The sequence below is a fragment of the Lingula anatina genome, chromosome 4 (genome assembly GCF_051362555.1).
Source record: "Lingula anatina isolate TDL-2025a chromosome 4, LinAna3.0, whole genome shotgun sequence".
In the NCBI taxonomy this organism is placed as follows: Eukaryota; Metazoa; Brachiopoda; class Lingulata; order Lingulida; family Lingulidae; genus Lingula; species Lingula anatina.
Window position 1 is genome coordinate 10,443,210 of NC_141770.1, and position 21,702 is coordinate 10,464,911.

General features: G+C 35.6%; 2 protein-coding genes across 2 annotated transcripts; one reads left to right on the forward strand and one right to left on the reverse strand.

Moving 5' to 3' along the window:
* Positions 1-593: 593 nt before the first annotated feature.
* On the reverse strand, positions 594-8,470 carry LOC106159929 (carboxypeptidase B-like). Its single transcript, XM_013536382.2, has 11 exons — positions 8,324-8,470; positions 6,978-7,059; positions 6,530-6,669; positions 5,857-6,046; positions 5,395-5,496; positions 4,717-4,815; positions 3,909-4,007; positions 3,102-3,189; positions 2,167-2,369; positions 1,379-1,463; positions 594-908 (listed from the first exon to the last, which is right to left on the reverse strand). Exons 1-11 carry the CDS (start codon positions 8,413-8,415, stop codon positions 724-726), a joined length of 1,365 nt encoding a protein of 454 aa, XP_013391836.2. The 5' UTR covers positions 8,416-8,470; the 3' UTR covers positions 594-723.
* A 1,443-nt stretch (positions 8,471-9,913) lies between these two features.
* Positions 9,914-17,507, forward strand: LOC106159926 (charged multivesicular body protein 1a-like). Its single transcript, XM_013536375.2, has 8 exons — positions 9,914-10,088; positions 12,196-12,215; positions 12,513-12,590; positions 13,093-13,239; positions 14,117-14,185; positions 14,492-14,551; positions 15,523-15,716; positions 16,539-17,507. Exons 1-8 carry the CDS (start codon positions 10,061-10,063, stop codon positions 16,558-16,560), a joined length of 618 nt encoding a protein of 205 aa, XP_013391829.1. The 5' UTR covers positions 9,914-10,060; the 3' UTR covers positions 16,561-17,507.
* Positions 17,508-21,702: the final 4,195 nt, after the last annotated feature.

Sequence of the window (21,702 nt, forward strand, 5' to 3'; positions counted from 1 at the left end):
TGTACAATATACTATATACAAGATAATAGTAATGATAGTAAATAGACCTAAACGAAAAGCGAAAAAACAAATATAGCATTATACTGTATACCGGGTATATTACCGAGATACAAGTAAAGTGGATGAGGTTCTTTGTTAATTTGTTACTAATCATTTGCATTTTATCATTATCTGATGATCTTGCTAATTATCAGATTATGAGAAAAAGTACTTGCACCAACTACACGTTGTATAATCGGTCCAAGATAAAATAAACGGCTGTGTTTTTCTTCTCTAACACAATCCAGTTCCGACAACTAGAATGGATAACAGTGCATCTAACGCATTGCAGGCACTTCTGGGGCTTTTGTCACGTTTGGTTATTGAATTTTTGCAATCATGTTTGTCATTTGAAAGGTCTTAACTTAATATGAACTCCGTTTAAGAAAATATGCAAGTGTAAACCAATTAGTAAATGCATGAACGACTAAACAGGTAAATAAAATTAACAAATGGTCAAAACTGTAAAAAGAATTGATGGATTTCTTTTGACCCATGAAAACAACCAAACTGAATCAGTCTGAATACGGAAAGAAACTTCGAAAGCATCACTCTGCCGTTGCACATATGACCTTGCTTTTTTCTTTATTTCCACAGCTCCTGGCCAATTAAAAAATGCAATGTAAAGACCACTTTTGTCGCTTACATTTTGAACAAATTTACTATAATGTTGAAAATAACATATTAAATAAGTTCAGAGGCGACTTTCTTCACGGCGGCATAAACCTCTTTCCCACTGGGGAGAATTTCAGAGGCCGGGATGACAAACCCATTAGAAGCATTGCCATCAGGGCGGAGCTCAAATGTATACGCATATTTAATTCCTGCCTTTTCTTTAGCCCAGTCGTAGGATCCACCAGACGCAGCATCTGAAATTGATTTTTTTTTTGTTATTAATATCAGCGTATGTGCCAGATCTAGTAAAAAAAAAAACAACAATGTATAAAGGAGAACATTTACACAAATTTTCACGACACTAATTTAATATATAGCTGAACACATACTCTTCTCCACAAAGCGGTGTGACTTTGTCTCAGTTCTCTCTCTCTCTCTCTCTCTCTCTCTCTCACCCACACACACACATACACACACTAGCAAAAAGAGAACACTATTTTTTAACCAATGAAGTTATATCTTTCTAGCCTCTACCTTGGCCACATACTAATTTTTCACTAGATATTTACAGGTATGTCTCTGGCTAACTCATGGCACATTTCTCCACTCGCGTTGGAAAAAAGCGCACATTATAGATCTGCGGTCTTTAAACAGAGTAATATCTTTCCAGTGGTTCTCTCTCTCTCTCTCTCTCTCTCTCTCTCTCTTTGAATATTTAACTTACACAGAATATCCGGAGGGGCGCCAACAATCCAGGATTTCCCATTAACCCCTTGTACAGCTGTCTTGCCGAGATTAGCCACGCGCATCTACATTTAGAAAAGACAGATATATAGATTGTGATAAGCAGTTATGGAGTGTTTTTCCCACATACTCGTATGTGCTGAGGGTATGCTAATGGAACAACAGGATAAAGAGACATTGATGCTGATTGACCTCTACATTTGCCATTCAGTACATTGTAATTTCTACCAAAATACGTATTTAAACCAAATCATCATTCACATGTCGCCAGGCTCAAATTTACATTAAGAACCTCCATCAGATTTTGGATGCTTGAAAATGCATGAGTATATCAGTCTAAATTAGAAAAGTAATTTCAAAAAGCTGAAGGTAATGTCATTTCAATACTAAAGTTAAAATATTGACGAGGCGAAAACAAAATCTAGAAAATCCAGACAATTCCCCCATAGTCAACACCATCTTCAAAATCTGAGAGCTAAGAAACTGTAAGAGAAACTAGTGTCTAGTCTCCTGCGAAAAAAATGATCAGATCCGCGCGCGCGCGCGCGCGCGTGTGTGCATGTGTGTGTGTATGTGTGTTTGCACTAGTGCGAACTTTCCCTTTGGCTGTCAAATGACCACTGTAAATCAATACTCAATCGATGTTTTATGCTCTTTCTAAAGTTGGATCGACCGAAAGTGTAAAAGGGTCCACTCCCCCCACCAAAAAAAAAAAAAAAAAAAAAAAAAAATTGAATTTGCTGCCTGCTGTCTTATATCTAAATTTACCATTTCATCATTGTCCGAGGGTTTTTCCCTGCCCCAACCCCATGGTGTCAGCCAAAGTTCCGAATAGGAATGGAAAGACAGATACATCTTCAACCGGTCCTTGTGGTCGTTGATGAAGTCCCTTATATTTTGGGTACATTTTTCAGAGAATGGCGCAGTTCCAGGGTAAACGTTGGAGCAAGGGTTACTGCTGGTGCCAGCCTCTTGAAAAAACAAGATAATGATGTTACATGTTGTCAAATCTTCAAGAAAAAATGTCGTTCGCTGGAACTTAGCATTCCCAGATTTTCAATAAGAAGGGACATGAATGGCCTCTCAGAATGAGAAGAGCCGTTGCTAGCTTGGCCACGGACTAAATCCTGTAATGGTCTCTCCGCCTCCCACGCACGCCTCCCCACGCGTCGTCTCTGCAGGGACACAGTAATTAAATCTCGGCTCAATCCAACTGGTCGAGGAACAACGCGTGGAATACATGTAGAGTTTCATACGGAATACAAAGAAATGCACGTGCACTAGAAAATACGTTTTGTTTCTCATTACACCAACATTTTTAACACACGATGCGTTAAAATGAGTAACAAAGGATATTGTGCACTGCCTCCCACACACGATCAATTAAATCCAATGGAACTATGCACATTTCAAACACTTGACTTCGGACTAATTAGCGAGAATTTGTGTGTTTTTGGATGTTCCTTAGACTGCATTCCCACAGATTTAGATAGATCCATCTGGATCGTCCTAACTCCTTGGGGATTCACGCTAAATTGCTGTCAGCCGAGCGCGCACGAAAGTTAATTACCCCCGAACAGCTTTTAGTAGGTGGGACAGACATTTAAGCCAGCTAGGCTGACAGCAATCTAGTGAGACTCCCCACGGGGATAGATCTATCTAAAAATCTGTGGGAATGCAGTCTAACTCAATCTCCCTCCTACCTCCAAAGTGGGAATCCCAATTTCTGTTGGGGTCTACGCCAGTACATCTCCGACTCTGAGGTGAACGAGTCTTTCTCCACAGACGATCCTTTAATAAAAATCAATACATAAAAATAAAAAATATATATGTACATAAAAATATCAAAGGATCGTGAAGATATTCATATTAGTGTCGCATTGTGTTGGAAACGGGAGAACTCATGGCTGTGGCATTTTCAGAAAATCTGACATATTAGCATGAAAAAGTGCTGTATTTATATTTACACTAAACATTTTGATATCGTATTTTAATATTAACAAGCCAATGTCGCGGATAACTACCAAAGTCAAGAACGCAACTCTTAGACCCCATTCCCAGAGATTAGATCGATCCAACTAGAGCGACCTAACTCCCTGGGGGTTCACGCTAAATAGCTGTCAGCCGAGCAGGCACGGAAGTTATTTACCCCCTTACAGCTTGTAGTAGGCGGGACGGATTATCTGACAGTAATCTAGTGAGACTGCCCACGGGGATAGATCGATCTAAAACCTATGGGAATGCGCCCTTAGACGCAACTGGAAAAATCACACCACCCTCTACTTTATGAACAACAATGCTTTGCCTTAATTTCCAGTAACATATAGGTTTTAACTTAATTTTAAGAAATGCACTTAAATTTCACACACACCAACCAATATTAGAAGTACGCTGAATGTCACTATTTTAGTTGATCGAGTGAGCTTTTCGATACAATTTGATGTGCCTTCTCAGCGTACTTTCGGTTTGCCCCCATTCTCTTTTGGCTATCATATACCAGATATACCTACAGATGTATGAGAATACTCGTAACCGTCGGGATTTGCAACAGGCAGCATATACCAAGTGTACTTATTCAGCTCTGGAAGGCTGTTGTATTCAGAGAGAAACTATAAAGCAAAAGAATCAAGCATGGTTAGCACATGTACATGTGGATAACGCTTGATAAAATCTAAAATGGTACTATGTAATACTGGGGTTCGTTCCTCGAATTGATCAATTTAAACGTGAACCCATAGAAGATTACTATGATACAGCAACCCCACAGGTGTACATGTTGTACATCAGATTTTTGCACCTAAAGGGATCAATTTTATTCAAGTATTAGTAAAAAAAAAAAAAATTAGCAATACCCATTTTTGTCCTCCTACAGATTTATCTTCAGCTAAAGTAGATCATTACTCGGCTCTAAAAGTTAGGACCAAATTTCGTGTTAAACTTCTTAAATTTGTGGAACAGGCCCCTCATTCTATTGATATTCTTTCATTGATTTGTTGAATAGTCTGTTTTTTTTTTTTTTTGTTTTTTTTTATAAATAATGCAAACAATAGCAATAGAATGCAATATGCTGGAGAGCATATTGATAGCGCACACCTCCATAGAGACAAAATGTAAATAGAATAATTTTTGATTTCTTAAAAAAAAAATATTAGGAGACCTATAACTTTTTCCCTCCTGAATATTTGTTTATCCAAAAAAAAAAAATCATCTTAATTTGTGAAGAACTTGAGTCATTTAAAAAAAAAAAAATAAATAATAATAATAATAATAAAATAAATAAATAAATAATAAAGGAGTTCAAACACATTTGCTGCTAACTTTGTCTATGATGTACACCAGGGTCGCCGGAGCGATCCATTCTCTAGCGTGTATACCGGCATCGACCCAAATGGATGGTTTATTTCCGTCTTCCCCTATCTGAAAAAATAAGGTATAATATTAATGTTCACCGCTGCTGGTGCTTTATAAGTCGTAAGGCAATCTTTGTGACTTCCCAGCTCGTGAACAACTGAAGTTATCTTTGTTCATTGTCTTTTTCATTTATTAAGTTCGTTTTTCTTTCTTTCTTTTATTTTAATTTATTTTATTATTTTATTATTATTTTTGTGTGTGTGTGCGTGTGTGTGTGTGTGTGTGTAGGCCTAAAATACATGTATATGCTATTGTTGTAGGTTTCGTGAGGAATTTTTGAAGTTTAAATTTCTCGTGTTTACAGTGAAATTCAAATGCCTCTATATCCACTGTGACAGTAATTAAAAAAGGTAATTCAAAAGCGGGTTTTTGGATAGTAATTTTGTGAACGGTCTTGGTTATGGTAGCCTATACCTTGGTGTTAAAAAAAAAAAAGAGAGAAATCGACCGAATGCAAGAAAAATATTTTGCTCTATATAAAGTCAAACCCTCTGCTTTTTTAAAAGCAAAAAAGAAAAATTAAAAAAGTTTCTCTATGTCCATGAATCAGAAGTCACCAATGTCTTAGACTCGAAGACCACTCACTTTCAACACTTTCATGTCTTTGCCCTCGTAAGTTTGACCGATCGTTTCAACAGTAGCTAGACCATTGCTTTCTGCAGCTACAGCATCCAGCCAGGCGTTGATCTAGGAATAGTAAACCGTTCATTTATTAGAACAGCACAGCAGCTCTTTAGATCAATACATTGGTTCAGCAAAATGTCAACATTTGTGATTTCGCGTGATAGATTTCAATCAAATGTAGCCAAGTTCTGACGCGAACATGAATTGGAATCTGAAAATCAAACAGGAGCGAGTCTGCCCTACATCTCGGGCTAGTCTATGCTGTAAAAAGGCGTTATCTTTAAACGAGACGTGCAAACGCTTATTTTCTGCAATGCTTCCTACATTTTTTCATCAACCAAATGTTTATCCAATTCTTCCCCACAATGACATAAATACGAAGAGAGAGAGAGAGAGAGAGAGAGAGAGAGAACATTCACATACCTCTCCGTGGCGTGCATACGTCCCCACAATACTATCCGTTGCCAAGTTACTGAACGTTGCCACAGCAACTTGACCGTTTTTGCACTTGTTTTTGTCCTTCCCCTTCCAGTTGCCCTGAGACTCGCATGCCTTGCTCTTTATCTTGTCCTCGCGGGCTTTACTATTACTGGTTGTCTCAGTATCTATGAGGCTTATAGATAATAATAATAATAATAATAATAATAATAATAATAATAATAATAATAATAATAAATAGTTATTTAATACCGCACTCCACATTCGGCCCAGCGTTGTGTAGAATAGAAAGATTGAAAATAAAAATTCTTAAATATTCAACGAAGATTAAATTATCCTGTTAACATTTACACGAAAATTTATGCAATAGTAATAGTAGGGTGTATTGCTCATTGTGCAACTTAAACCCCTGTTCTAATCTGGTCTTATTCTGCTACCGGTTTAATTGCACGGACCATTATTCTAATATTTTTTGAATTTTAAGCTCCAAGTGCCATCAAAACTAATTCATCTTCTTGTTGTAAAATACAATAATCACAATTTAACAGGATGTTCATGGTTTCCACCGATATCTGCAGTACTCATGTGTCTTAATACGATTGTTTGACTGCACACTTCGTGTTTATTGCCTATCCATTAAATATGATACAGCTCTCACCTCTGAATATCCTCCTGAATGACCTTATACGTGATCTTATTGACCTCTATCAGCCGGATAAAGGTTCTATAGGTCTTAGGTGGGACTGCGATGTCGATATTGTGGGTGCCCGGATGGTCGCTTGGAGTCCAAAAATCTATCTGGAAATGTTATGATATTAGCTGAATATATTATGAAAATAATAATGATAGGAAATCAGTGTCCGGCGCCGCTTAAAGCTGTATAAACAAATGAATCCCCCCCACACACACACACACACACACGCGCGCGCGCACATGCCGTTACAAATACCCTGCTGGATACGCAAGTGATAAACTGTTTCAATTTTTAGTTTAATGATTTTTTTGATTTGTCATTTTTTCAAGTGTTTGAAAATCAGTCAAATCCATCTTTTCTTTCTTTTCCTTATTACTGGTTTTCAATTCTTTTTTTCTGGGTTTCAACTTACTCCTAATTGGACGGTGTTTTCCAGTCTCTTTAGAAAGTCAATTTGGTCCTGAGTAGTCGGGGAAAGTCGCACAAGGCGGTAGCTGAAATGCATGAAAATATATCTTATATGTTAGTAAAATCTTTTCCCTGAATGTACAATGACGCAACCAGCTATGTATGTGCGATACAGGACTTTTTGGATGACAGTCGACAGATATCTGAAATCATCTCGGTGCGCATCTGAGAATTTTTGGAATCAATTACGTTGGGTAACCAGTTTAACTTAGACACGGAGGGAGTTTCAGAAATATCTTGCTCCCTTCTCCCCCTGCCCCTCCTTCTCGAGTATTTTTTAAAAATCTTTTTTAAAGAATCTTTAAAAAGTGTTTGCCTTCAAACCTTTTTCGGCCAACGCCCCTGTCATTTAATCAAATAATACAGAGTGTTGGTCAAATATGCTTATATGAACAATAACAGTTCGTATAAAATTCGAAGTAAAAATGTATTCTGTTATCCCGTTTTGGTGTCGCAATGCTCTGATAATGTCAACCATTCGATTGTGAGAGGTGGAGAAAAAGGTAATAACCATTCACATCAAGAAGAGCCGAGGTCTAGTGAGGCCGCGACCTAAATATGGCGGACCAACATGAAAGGATGTCCGCGTAATCCTATAATGGTCCCTCCGCCTCTCACACGCCTTCCTGCAGGGGCACAGGTAGGTTGTAATAGATAAAGCATGGGATTAAAACATGTGTTGTTAAACCGCGTGGACTTACCGCGTGACTGTCTTATCCCCCACAATCACGACTGCTGCAGATTGTCACACCCGCAAGTCGTTGCGTTCAAACGCTGTTTGGGCTAATAAGGCGTCCATGCAAACTTTTTTTATCGCGTTCGACTAAGACGCGCCCACTCACCTTATCAGCCGCTTGTCGTTTCGATACGACTCAAAATTGTTGTTTTAAACACGACACAATGACAGCGCCATGGCATCCGGATATAAAGCCAAATGACGCGTTTTAGTTAATTATGAACCGGTCTGCTCCAACGACATTGAGCAACAAGCTCAGATACATTTTTCTAAGATGTTCGATCTAAAAACCCGTTACTCGTTTTTATATTATAAATGAGTTCTAAAAATGATTTATTTCCCGTTAGATAGAAATGAAATATGAAATACCTAACACACACCCGTACCACAATAAAAATGACATATCGGTCCATTATTATTTTTCCGATATTATTTTTGTAATATAGGTGAAGGTATAATAATTTATAGACATGACTGTTTATGATTTTAGAACAACCGCTGAATAACTTTTCATAAAACAATAAGAATATATATCAGTTTTAAATTATACCCACTTTTTATAACCACGGTTTTTCTCTTTCCATACTGGTTTGGACCAAGCGACTGCCACTAAGGCACACAAAAGGACGAGGGTTCCCACCCTCATTTCGTCTCCCTGGGATAAAGGTGCCGATGGAGGTTTAACTAAGGCCAAATGGCAGGCGCAATATATATATATATAGTAATATCGCCGTGTAGGCGGGCATATGATACGAGCCATTTAGACTCTCTTAAACAGCTAGTTTACTTTTATAGAATTACATGTAAAAAGGATTTAAAGCACGTTGGCGATAGTATTGTCTAAGGGTTCAATAACGGCTTTCACTTTACCACTTATGCAAGACACTGTTATGTAGATTTATTAATATGTTAAATAAATTCTTTATTTGGTTATTTACTTAAAATACTTAATTGCAATCTCATTCTGTTACGTATGTGAGCAATCCCGTACGAGACCTCGATTTGGATACTAAGGGTGCTTTCCCAGAGATTTAGATCGATCTAAAGATTAAGTTTTAGATCGACCTAACTCCCTGGGGGTTCAGGCTAAATTGCAGTCAGCCGAGCGGACACCATAGTTAATTACCCCCTTACAGCTTTTAGTAGGCGGGACAGACGCTTAAGCCGGCCAAGCTGACAGTAATCTAGTGAGACTCCCCACAGGGATAGATCGATCTAAAAATCTATGGAAATGGAGTGTAATACAGATAATGTGCTGTATATTGCTATCAGACCGCTGAACACAGTCTACTTGTTATATTTGAATATCCTTCTTATCATTTATTTCTCAAACCATTGCTGTTAATGTCAGCTGAGAAATCGGAACTGCCCTGGGTGGTTTCCCGCAGGGGGAATGGAAACGGAACTGGTCGTTCACTCGCAGGCCAGCCCCACGATTGTCTAAAACACCGTAAAACATGTTATATTTGTGAAACATTCCTTTTGAAATTACATGTATTTTGGAAAAATGCTGGTGGGGTGCATCTGAAATAATAATAATAATAATAATAATAATAATAATAATAATAATAATAATAATAATAATAATAGGCCTAATAATAATAATTTTAAAGTGCGCAGAAATGTTCTCTAACTACTATGTACTATGTATATGATAATAGAATTTATGGTAAATAAATGAAAAATAATATAGTATTATACATTATACCGGATATTTTATAACGATATACAATTAAAGTGGATGTGATTCTTTGTGTAGGCTATTTGTTAGCTATCATTAGCGTTTTATCATTATAAAATGCTATTGGAAATTTAATTATCATATTTTGATAAAAAGTATATTTATAATGCAAAAAACAACAAGCCTTTAATTGCTATTTTTTAATAAAATATGTTGAAATAGAGTATTTTCATTAGAGAACAAATTACAAGATCATTAATCCGTGCTGTCTTGAGCTTGAGCGCAGCTCTTCAGTTTGAGGAAAATAAGTACAGATATCTTGCTTCCCAAGAAAGGACAAAGGTTTTGAAACAATTTTCCTTCAGTCTCTGTCCGCTGTTTGTTTGAGTATTAGGATAGAGGTTTGACGGACGAACTGTGGTCATACTCATTCCTCAAGATTATTTTCTTGTCTTTATGACGAAAATTTGAAAGGATTATCCGTTTTAACAGATGGCAGCACTGACCCTTTACTATGTGTGACGTCACGATTACTAAGACTCACCAGCGAATGAGGAAATCGTTTTGATACCCAAATAATCGTGTAAACTTACAAATTTAAACAATTAAAATGTTCGGAAAGAAACCCAGCATGGAAGGTAAGCAACAGTTCCACATTAACGAGTGAATGTAGAGTTTAAATTAAGCGATACGCTGGTTAGAACATACATATCCATTTATCGCTAGCAGTGTGAAAATAAGAAAGATTGAGACAGAGACATCTCCAGTCATTGAGAAGTAATGTTCTAAACAGATATTAGTCCTGAGCAGGTTCTGATAAGTTATTTATTACAATGGGGCCGTAGCGATAGTCCGAAGGTTCAATAGTCCGAAGGTTCATTGGTCCGAAGGTTCAATAGTCCGAATGTGCATTGAAGGTTCATTGGTCCGAAGGTTCGATAGTCCGAAGGTGCATTGGTCCGAAGGTTCATTAGTCCGAGGGTTCGATAGTCCGAAGGTTCGATAGTCCGAATGTAGGCCCGCTGTATAAGTGTATAGTGAATTACATGTACAGGGGCTGATCCAAGATTATTTGAAGGGGGGTCCGCGGATGCAAAGCCCCGACCCCCTTTGGAGTAGGATCTGGGGCCCGCTAAAGGGCCCCGAAAATTGTTGGTGTCTCACAGGCTGTCAAAATGACCACCTAGTTATCTAGAGACACATCTGTGAATATCTGTAAAAAATCTATCAGTCGCCCTGGTAGAGGGTTTAAAAGTTAGGTCTGCACGGGCAAAAATAACGTCAATACTAGCATATTACATTAGTTACAAAAAAAAAAAAAAAAAAAAAAAAACAGATCTTGATGTTTTTCATGGGATTGGAAGTTGACGATATTTAACTGCAAAGGTTTATTTTGTAAAATCAAATGGTAATTTTCTCACGAGTCACGAATGTATCTACTTTTTGCAGAGTACGTTTTTCTTCGTTTAAATGAAATTGTTACAAAGACAGCATTAGAAGTTTAACTGTTTTAGAATATTTCAACATGTTCAAACTGCCTTCTCACTTGTATTTTACGTTTAATAAATAAATAGATAAATAAATAAATAAATAAATAAATAAATAGGCCCACCGGGTTGATATGGCGTTGCCACATTTCTATTTCAGATTATAAACGTTTCAGCACCTTCAGTATTGCTGGGGAAGAGGGGGTGGAATTAAATATGTATTACTATTTGTGGATATTTGAGCATATTACTGTATTCTGATACAATTTTTATGTTTAAAGCCCTAGTAAGGGAAAAGTTTGTTTTCGTAAATGCTCGTAATTTTTGTTTATATGCCAAGTTTACACTCCATTTAATTCATCCTCATCCCTATGAGTAATACAATACTGCTGGCGGAACGGCTGTTTTTTTTTTTTTTTTTTTTTTGGGGGGGGGAGGGGAGGGGAGTGGGCTGTGCGAACAACAACATAGTTTGTTTGGAAATGCAATTATTCTATAACTTTTACATAATTTAAGTAATGTGTAGGTTAGAAGAATTTGAATTCTAATCAAAGTATCTTAAGACATCGTAAGAAAATGTCATTTAATGCGTTCCAAACTTTATTCAATATTTCATGTGAAACATGTATGGTGTTCATGAGTTGGAAAGGGAAGCCATTGCATATCCCCAAACTTCCCCACATTGTAAAGAGTAGTTCACGGAAACAATACGACCTATATGGATAATTTTCACGTGCGTTTCGGTCAAAACGAAATGATAAAGATTCTAGAAGCTGAGTTCACACGAAAGTTAATCACCCCCTAGCAGCTCCAGGATTGCTAATCTGATTGCATACAGTGAGAATCCTGGTGGAGTTGGATCAATCTACGTAGAATGATAGTTTCGTTGGGAACGCACCCTTAGATTCCGTTTGTAATTATAATTCTTAAAATCGAAGAACATCTTAAAATGTTTCGGACTATCGAACCTTCGGACTAATGAACCTTCGAACTATCGAACCTTCGGACTAATGAACCTTCGGACCAATGGACCTTTAATTTTCGGACTAATGAACCTTCGGACCAATGAACCTTTTTGTTGAAAATCTGATGAAAAATTTACGAATTTTCGGACCAATGAACCTTCGGACCAATGAACCTTCGGACTATCGAGACGCCCCCTATTACAATATATGGCGTTTAGTTATCTCTGTGTACAAGTAGAGCAGTTATCTTAGGAAGGTTAATGAAATGGTGTGAACTTTTTTTTTAATTTCAGATACCCTCTTCCAGCTTAAGGTTTGTAGTTTTTATTATATTTTATGGTACATGATTTTTGTCATTATTTCTAAGAAAGCTAATGAACAAATATGATGTGGTCAGTAGAGATGAAAGTCCTTTGATTTATCGGATCATCTGGGCATTACAATTATATGTTTACCTTCTCACCCCAAATACCTGGCCACTGCATGCATTTCAGGTTTTTATTAAAGGGCCAATTTCATTTCTGAATCTTAGAGTTAAATATTTTAGTTAAGAACCAGCAGCTGATTGATGTCCATTTGCTTTCAAGACCAACTATATTTTTCATTTTAGTTCTCAATAAAACAGATGGAAAGAATGGCTAAAAAAGCAGAAAAAGAATCAAATTCACAGAAAGCAAAAGTAAAAAAGGTCTGTATGAGAAGGCTTGACTCTAGTTTCTGTTAAAATTCATATCAGCAAATGTCTTTACATGCTGCATTTGTTTGGATATGCATGTCACTCAGTCACTGCTCACATGTGTGTGTGTGTGTGTGTGTGTGTGTGTGTGTCTGTATATGTGTGTGGGTCTTCATATGTGTCTGTCTGTATATGTGTTTGTGAGTGTCCGTGTGTGTGAGAGTATTTCATGTATTCTGGGAGACAGAATATCATTAAAGATAGAAGGAAAAACTTTAAAGTAGAATGGATGGTTTGTTAACGGAATACACTTAAAAATAGGCAAATAAAGCTTACTATATAAAGTGGTGATTTTCTACTTCAAAAATGTATCTGTATTATTATAGAAATTATATATAAATTTGCCATCGTGGATGCATCACTCCTCTTTAAGTGTGGAATCTTCATTATTGCTTTTGTATATTTAGTTGATGTAAAAATCATGCTGTTACTAATTTTATGTTGTTTTTACAAGGCTCTAACACAGAGGAATGTAGAAGTGGCCCAAGTATATGCAGAAAATGCTATTAGGAAGAAAAACGAAGGCCTTAATTATCTCAGAATGGCAGCCAGAGTGGATGCGGTTGCTTCACGGATACAGACAGCAGTCACAATGCAACAGGTTTGTATTCTTTTAAGATACAGTAATGACTGAATTTTTTCAGTTGGAGAAATTGTGAATTTTACAGATATATGCTGTATTTTTTTTAAATTAATGCCTTAAAACGAACATTTTGCTAAAGATTAAGTAGTAGCTACAAAATTGAAAAGCAGGCAACTATATAGTTCTATACATACAGTAAAGCACCACAAATTATATAGAAATGTATTTTTTTAATGATTCCAAAATTTTTTATCTGAAATTTGATGATTTTTCCTATTGGGAGGCTTTGGGTCATTACTGTAAGTAGGTTATACAACACATTTTATATAATGTGACTGTATCAATACATAATCATGCCTTAGTGGTGTTTATTTTCCATATTCAAACAGGGAGCTCCCATAGAGTGCAGTCCTCCCCCAAAGAAAAAGACAACTAAATGGATATAATATCTAAATATAATCTTGAAATATTGTAATAAAGACCTGGACTTGGGCCTTGAATATATAATCTCATTATTATGGTTTGACTACCCCTGTAGACAATACAGTTTTGTTTTTCAGATTACTAGCTCTTGGTTTCAGATTGCTGTGTTCCACCAATATTGATCCTGGGAGTTCAGTGATCATTTCTTCATAAAGTTCAGAATATGTTTTAATCAGTGTATCTCTCATTTTATCAATGGAGTTTTCTTCTATGAGTGCAGCCCCATCCCAAAGAAAACTGATTGTATCAGTCTTCTCTTATAAATGAGAAGGATTTTTTTCATTACTTTTGTGCAGTTGGTTTTATTTAGAATATTTGCCAACAGTTGTTATTAGTTTGTATCTGTTTTGGGAAAACTTTTGCACATGGCATTAATTTTAATTAAAATGTAAACTGTTCTTTCCCTTTCCAGATGACCAAAAATATGGAAGGGGTTACAAAAGCCTTAGACAAAGCAATGGCATCGATGGACCTAGAGAAAGTAAGTGTTTCCTGTCTTCTATAGAATAACAGTGAAGTTTTGAAAGACTAGTTTTAAAATTGCCACCCTGTTAACAAGTACCTTTCTGTAGATTTTAATTACATGCAGAGTAAACTTTATTTACATTTCATTTATGTATTTTTTGACCAACAAAATCTTTTAATTTGCAGATTTGTAATTTAATTTTAATCTTAAAAGATAATTAGATTTTTCTCTTCAAAATATTTAGTATAAAATAATTCAATATATATTCACTACCCAAGATTAAGCATGAATCAAAGTTTTGCTTGCTGTTGTTATTCTTAGGTTCAAGAAGTAATGTCCAAATTTGAGAATCAGTTTGAAGACCTAGATGTTAGAACACAGGTAAGTTTTAAAAAGGAAGTCTCATTAACTTTCATCAATACATTTTAAACCAGTTTTGTGGATTTATTTTAAAGTTCTGCATAATGTATTTGGGAGATGTTAATAGTGAAAACTGAATAAAAATATGTAAGCAAGTGTGTTGAATTTTTTTTCACTTTAAGTTCTGCAATATGATTTCACTAATTGAATTTATCGGTAGATATAAAAATGATGACATAATTTAATCAGACCTTTCAAAAATTTGAACAATAATGCCACTAAACTGGTTAAGAAGTGTGTATCCACTTTATGAAGTGAAGGGGGTATTTGAATGAAAATGCCCATTGTGCTGGTTTGTCACACCCCATTGGCTGTCACAGCTACCACAATCTCAAAAGCTACAATGATAGTTTGTTCAAACAACCCAAGAGTTTTTACCTCTCCATTATTTTAAAATTTCCACCATATCAGATACAGAGACCACAGGTGTTATTGTAGCCTCTAGCTGAGGTGAAAGTGTCCTTTCAGACTCTGTATCAATATATAACTGTATTTATTTAATACATGGTCATAACTCTTTGAGTTAGGTTGGCATTTGAGGGAACTGTATTTGTAACTTTTGAATGCATATCACAACTGATGAAATTATGTGCTGGATAGCACAATAATAACAATAATAATAATAATAATAATAATTATTATTATAATTATTATTATTATTATTATTATTTGATTATTATTTAAAGTCTAAAATCCAGTTATGATCATTAGACTTTAAAATTTGAATATAGAACTTAAAAGAAAAAAAAGACTGAAAGAAAGAAAACAGATAAGAGAAAAATTGATTAGAAGAAATTGATTTGAAAACATTAGAAATTAAAATGTTAGTTCATCAAGTCCTTAATAATTGTGAAAAATTTTTCGTCGTAAAATATCAGTTATAAAATCCCTTTAAAAGATCTGTATTTTCTCTCACATTTTCCTCCTTCCAGACTGTGGATGAGTCCATGAGTGCTGCCACCACCCTGTCCACACCCCAGGACCAGGTGGAGGACTTGATGAAACAGGTGGCCGAGGAGAACGGGTTAGAAATAATGGACCAGATTCGGGATCTACAACCTGGTCAGTCCTCGTTAGCTTCTACGGCTACCACAGAGTCGAATAAAGAAGACCAGCTGTCTAGGAGGTGGGTGTTGTCTCCGTTGTTGCATTAACCTTGTAATTGTGTGGTCTGTGATATATGCTAGTAGAACCACTGACTAGAGATGATTTTTATGTAAATTTGGCATCGGACTAGTTAAAAAGATTTTTTTTCTTCAAAGTGAAGATTGGATTTATGGACATTTTTGATAAGTGGTTATTTTAAATTATTATACATATTATATTATATATATTTTTTTTGGGGGGGGGGGGGGGTTGGGAAGATAAAGGTATACCATCTGCAATTGAAAATGTCCATAAGTAATATTTTCTATGTTTACATATCTTGCAAAAATACTTATCTTTCCCAATTCTGACTTTAAAGTGATAAACCCCTTCAAATAAAAGCACCTGATGTCAGTTATTTCTTCTGCAGGCCATCTTTTAGAGCTAAATAATTTTATTAGATATAGAAAATTAATTAGAAAGGAAAAAAATGCATACATTTTAAGGAAATTTTGATTTTTAATTAGGGGAAATTTCTGGTTAGGATACCTCTAATTTTGATTCAGACTGGTAATTTTCTGAGCATACCAGTCTTGTGACCAGTTGGCTGAAATGTGTTAATAGTCTACTGATTGTGTGATAACACACACTTAATGTAACACATAATAGATGAAATGTGTTATTTTGGCACAAAGAGAAAAAAACAACACATAAATAAAGCCAAAATCTAAATATATAAATGCCTATCTCAGGTTTGCAGGCACCTTTCAAGAGACGGTGAATATAACTTGCACATAACTGTAATGCAGATAAAATAAATTTCCTGTGCAATAAAAATTAAGCATATTTTATTCCATTTCAGGTTAGCAGCCTTGAGACACTAGTGATGTTTAGGAAGATATGCCTATGTTCTTAAAAACTTGTACAGATGTCAGTGTCAGGTCATGACCAGTCAACTGAGGTCTGATTACCACAGTGTTTTTGTACATAATGCTTTGAGGACTAATTTATGTAAAGTTTTAGAATAGAAAAAAAACTGGTAAGGAATCTGGTGTAATTATATTTTAACTGCTGCTGATGCCCTGGCTATTGAAAAGCATTTGAAGCCTTGCTGGACAACTCAGTAGAGTCTACAATTTTTAATGATATATTTTTGTCACTTTTATCTCATAAACTTGCCTTTGTATTAAAATTGATATGGTGATTAGCAGGTTAATTTCAAAAGGAGTTCTTCTATTCTAGTCACTTCCTTTCACAAACCACCAACTAAATTTTCCCTTGTACCTAAGTTAGGCATATTAAAGATTCCACCTTATTGATACCTCCATCCAGAAATGAAGTAAGAAAGTAAAGGCCAAAATGAAGCATTTTTTTAGCAATATTTCAGGAAGGAAGTTGGGAGGTATACATCCCAAGTTTCATAGATTATTGGCCTTTAATTATCAATATGCTCATCTGCCATTTCCACAAAAATCTGTAACTCGGTTCAAAGGAGGGTTTGAGTCTTGCTGTCTTTAACTTCTTCATTGTAAAGGTTAAAAAGATGTGTTATGCTCATGAATTGCCCTCACTTCTCTCTATAAGATTTTGTGACCAGAAGCAGTGGAATTGTATTTTTAAATTATAGTTTAAAGAAATAAGCTAAATTTTCTGAAGTTATTTATTCTTCAAACGATTTGTGGAAAAAATCAACAGCGCTTCATATATAAGAATTCCTTTTAACAGAAATTCAGATGCCATTTTTTTCTTGTTCAGTAAATTCCCAGGTTTCACTTTGTATATAGCACATTTGTATGTAAACAGAAATAAAATGTAATATTAGAACGGATTAGATATGTGCCTTGGACTTTTAATTGGGACTTATTTGGAAAATCTCTGAAACGTGATCGTTACAATTTCACAAAGGAGACCCGAAACCTTAAAATTTGCTAACACGGCTTACGAGCAAGGACAAATGACATAAAACGGAACGGCCAATTTTTCACTTTTCTGGAACTTCTTATCTTTAAATGTTATACAAGATCACCCATCAGGATCGGTTTCGTGATGTGGATTTGTAAAAGTAGGTATTTATGCATGAACTTGATATGAAAATCGATCGCCTATTTTTTAAGTAGTCTCCAAATTAAAAATTGGGCGAATCAGATTGGTTGATCTCCATTGTTCGTGTTCAAAACACGTGATATTAGATAGCCGTCTGTCGTCTGCCTTTTTTCTCCGTTTTGTGATGCCGAAGCAAATTTCAATAATTAAACGAATCATTATTGCATGTAACTTTGTCTTTAATTTGATTTGGCAAAATAAGCTTGATGGCTAACTGTTGTTCGTTGTATCTTGATCAGTGATCTATCAAAATTTTAGCATTGGTTCCGGACGCCTTTTTATGTGAAATGAAGTTGTATTTCAAAGACTTCAATCCAGTTTTCAGACATTTATATCAGCTTACTTTTTTTTATGATATGAAGTTGAAGTTCTGAATGTTTTTTTAATGAAATGATATCTCTCTGTATATTTTGTGTGTGTGTGTGTGTGTGTGTTATGAAATGATCAGTCAGAAATCGCGGATATACATGTATATTCTAATTTTCGTTTCAAATGTGTAGAATGGTAGGGTTCCCGGTTTTATAAGTTGCTTCTAATAGCTGCAATTTAAAGCGTGAACAGGTACACTGTATGTCCGATGAAGTCACATTTTAAAAATTGAGTAAAACGCGTTTATTATTTACAATCTTGAAGTTTAAATGGAAATGCTTGAACCATAACACGTATAATCGGGGTTATATTACTTGTGCCGCATTTTCTCATACACGTTTCATCTTTTGACTCTAAAATTTCATTTTGAATCCAAATTCAGTGCGCATCGTATTTCAGTGCAGGGTGCGCGTGTCAAAATCGTCGTATTTTACAACACCCCAATGTTGACTTTTGTCACAGTCCGAAAGCACCGCCCCTTCTGTTTACGCCAGAACGCGTCCGTAAAATTAACCTGCTTGACCGGATGGTCTCGTGCGACTTACTGAACTGTAAAAAGCACAATCTATGTCAACATGAGAATCGAGATGAACAAACTCCAAATTGACACCGGCCGTGACCTGTGTGTTGACTTCTTTTGGCAGTGGGCAAGGAGAAAGGCGAAGCGGCACCCGGTACGGAAAGGTTGCGTAACCGCCTCGACGTGCCCCGTTGTAAAAAGACCTCGCGCACCCCGGACGCTCCGCCAAGCAGTACCAGTTACTCCGCCTCTTAAGCGCCCAGACACGGTGAGACCAAGGTGTGCCGTATCAGCTCTGATCACACCCTTCTCAAAATAACCATTAAAAAGGTTCATATTGCAAAAATAGACGCGCCGAAAGTTGACATAAATGCCAGCAAAAAGTGGAAGGCCGCTGGATATCATGTTCGCTAGTTTTAACAATGTGCGACATCGGGGATATTGGCTGGGACTGCGGCAGATCTGATTTGGTTTATTCGGCGTGCTTGACTCTGCCTCTGTATCGTATTCACACTGAGATAATGTCTCAGTCAGTTCCCGATGGAACCAGACGCAGGGTGTTAATCTATAGAAGAAGCAGTATTCTAATACGTGATCGCCCTTGAATATAATTTTAGAATAAGTTAATGAAAGACATTACCTGTTTATACAGAATTGAAAATGAAATAACAAACAAATGAAAGGCTGCTTTCAGTCTATCAAAAAAGTTCAAAATTGTCAAAGATAAGGGAGTGAATTTTTGTATCAAAGTAAAGTGAGTTTGAAATTGATAATATTATTTTATTTCATTTTTTTCATTTGACTTTATTATATCTCAGTTTAAAGTTATGACGATAATAAGGGATAATTGTAACATTTCTATTAGAATTTCAAATATATATGAAAAAAAAGATAAAAGTTAGAAGGTGAATACGTTTGGGAGGATCTATAGATGTTTTTTTAAGGCAGAGGGTGTATATTTCTTGTATCAAAACAAAGTAGTGAGTTTTGAAATTGATAACCATTTCATTACTTTAATATGTGGTTTAAAACATTTTTAATGTATGGGATTTTGCATGGAGGCTCATAAAGGACAAGAGAAAGTAAATATGTTGAAAAAATAATGGAAATGGTGTTTGGATAAGACATTTTAAATGCATGGCTAAGGTGGTATTGAGATTGGGCTATGAAGGAAAATTATCAACAAATTATCAGTCTCGCGGATAATTTTTGGCCGCCACTTCCTCATTCATATTAAATACCATTTATAAAATATCAAACATACATTTTGATAAAATGTTTTGGCAGTTAATTATAAATTATACCATGTTGCATCATATGATTATTCATGATTAATATTTAATAGGAACTAGGTGAACTAGTGATAGGGGTACTTGCATATCCATGATGAATATCTTTATATGGCGTGTTACAAAAGTTATCAAATAGGTAGTTAGGTGACTTTTTTTTTTTTTTTTTTTTTTCTATTTGCATGTCATTAAAATTTTACATCATTTGCATTTGCTTTTCTTTTACTTTCATACAAATGTTACAAAAACAAAACGTCAGTGTATGACCAAGAGTATTATTTGCATTTCGTGTCAGTTGGTACATTAGTATGAATGCCTTAAGGTATTTTATGTTATAATCTCATTTGTGTAATAGCATGCATAGTGGATGTACTAGTACACAAAGGAGCGTGTAAAATTATTCGAGCAGTTTGTTATATCAAATCACCGTCTGCAAGCTGTGAAATAAGCGATTATTAATTTTACTTAAATGCTAAATTCTTTTGTTAGCAGAAAATTTTTTGACGGCACATACGTCCTTGTATTATTATTATCGATATTTTGTTGGTTCACTGGCTTTCGTTTACAAAATCTAGAGAGCCAGTGTTATTGTCCGTCCGCAAAATGGCCATAGCCATAAAAAGTAAACACCTTATTTAATACACGGCGTAGTATGAACGGTTTTAAGTGCATTATTCTTTCAACAATATGTATGACAAAAGCGCATGGTGCTTGTTCTAATAAGGAAAATTTTTGTCAAGCAGATGCTTTAACACACGCCAGTAAATGCTTTAGAAAGAGTGTCATAAAGAGTATCATAAAAAGAGAAATGCGTTTTAAGCAAGATCCGTGTAAGCGTTACATCACCAGAGCGGTTCAGGTAGCGATTATCAAAACACGTTTGTACCGAAATGCACTTTTATTAACAATATGATGTTTGGTATAATATTGCACTTAGCGTTCGTGCCTCAGGCAAATACTGAAGACATTGCTGGTCTGGTATGTTGCATGTACAGAGCTTGGAAGGTATGTGGTTTTCTATTTGATTATTTTCGTATTAACATATTTATTGAATGTAAGTGCGGACATATGAAGGTTATCACAAGAACGTGAGTCCCTATCAAGAAAAATGTATCAATGCTCTTTTTGCTTGACTTTAGCTACATATTTTCATTTAAACACACATTTATGTTCACATTTTTTTGGTAATGATAAATTGTAGAATTTAAAAATAATTACGTATATTATTTAGTTTGTTCATTCATCAGAGAAACCCTCCCTCAATTCTCCATCTTAAAACTAAACAATATATTGTAATTTCGTAAAAATGATCAACGATTTACATTGATAGACGTCTCAAACTAGCTGGCGTGAAAGCCTTGAGAATCCAACCTGCATTCCTCCTTATAAATAAGCCATGCTATAGGCCAGCATAGGCCCTGACCTATGTGAACGCGTCCACCTGCCAAAGAAAGAGAAAAATTCCACATCGATGTGACAATTACACACTTGGTATCTAGGTTGCGCATGGTTGAATAATCGTGCAATATGTTATATAGTTTACGACACGGTCAGTCAGGGTTTTGAACGCACTAGCATATTTAGCTGTCGCTTCTGAGGAGAGAACGCATTTAGGAAGGTCGCATGTTCGTCTGTTAGTGAAGTAAAAATGAAAAAGAAAAAAAAAAACGCTTCAGCAGGGGACCAATTATACAGACATATTTTTGTGTTTTCATAGTAGGTATGGAAATATCTCAGAATTGCTT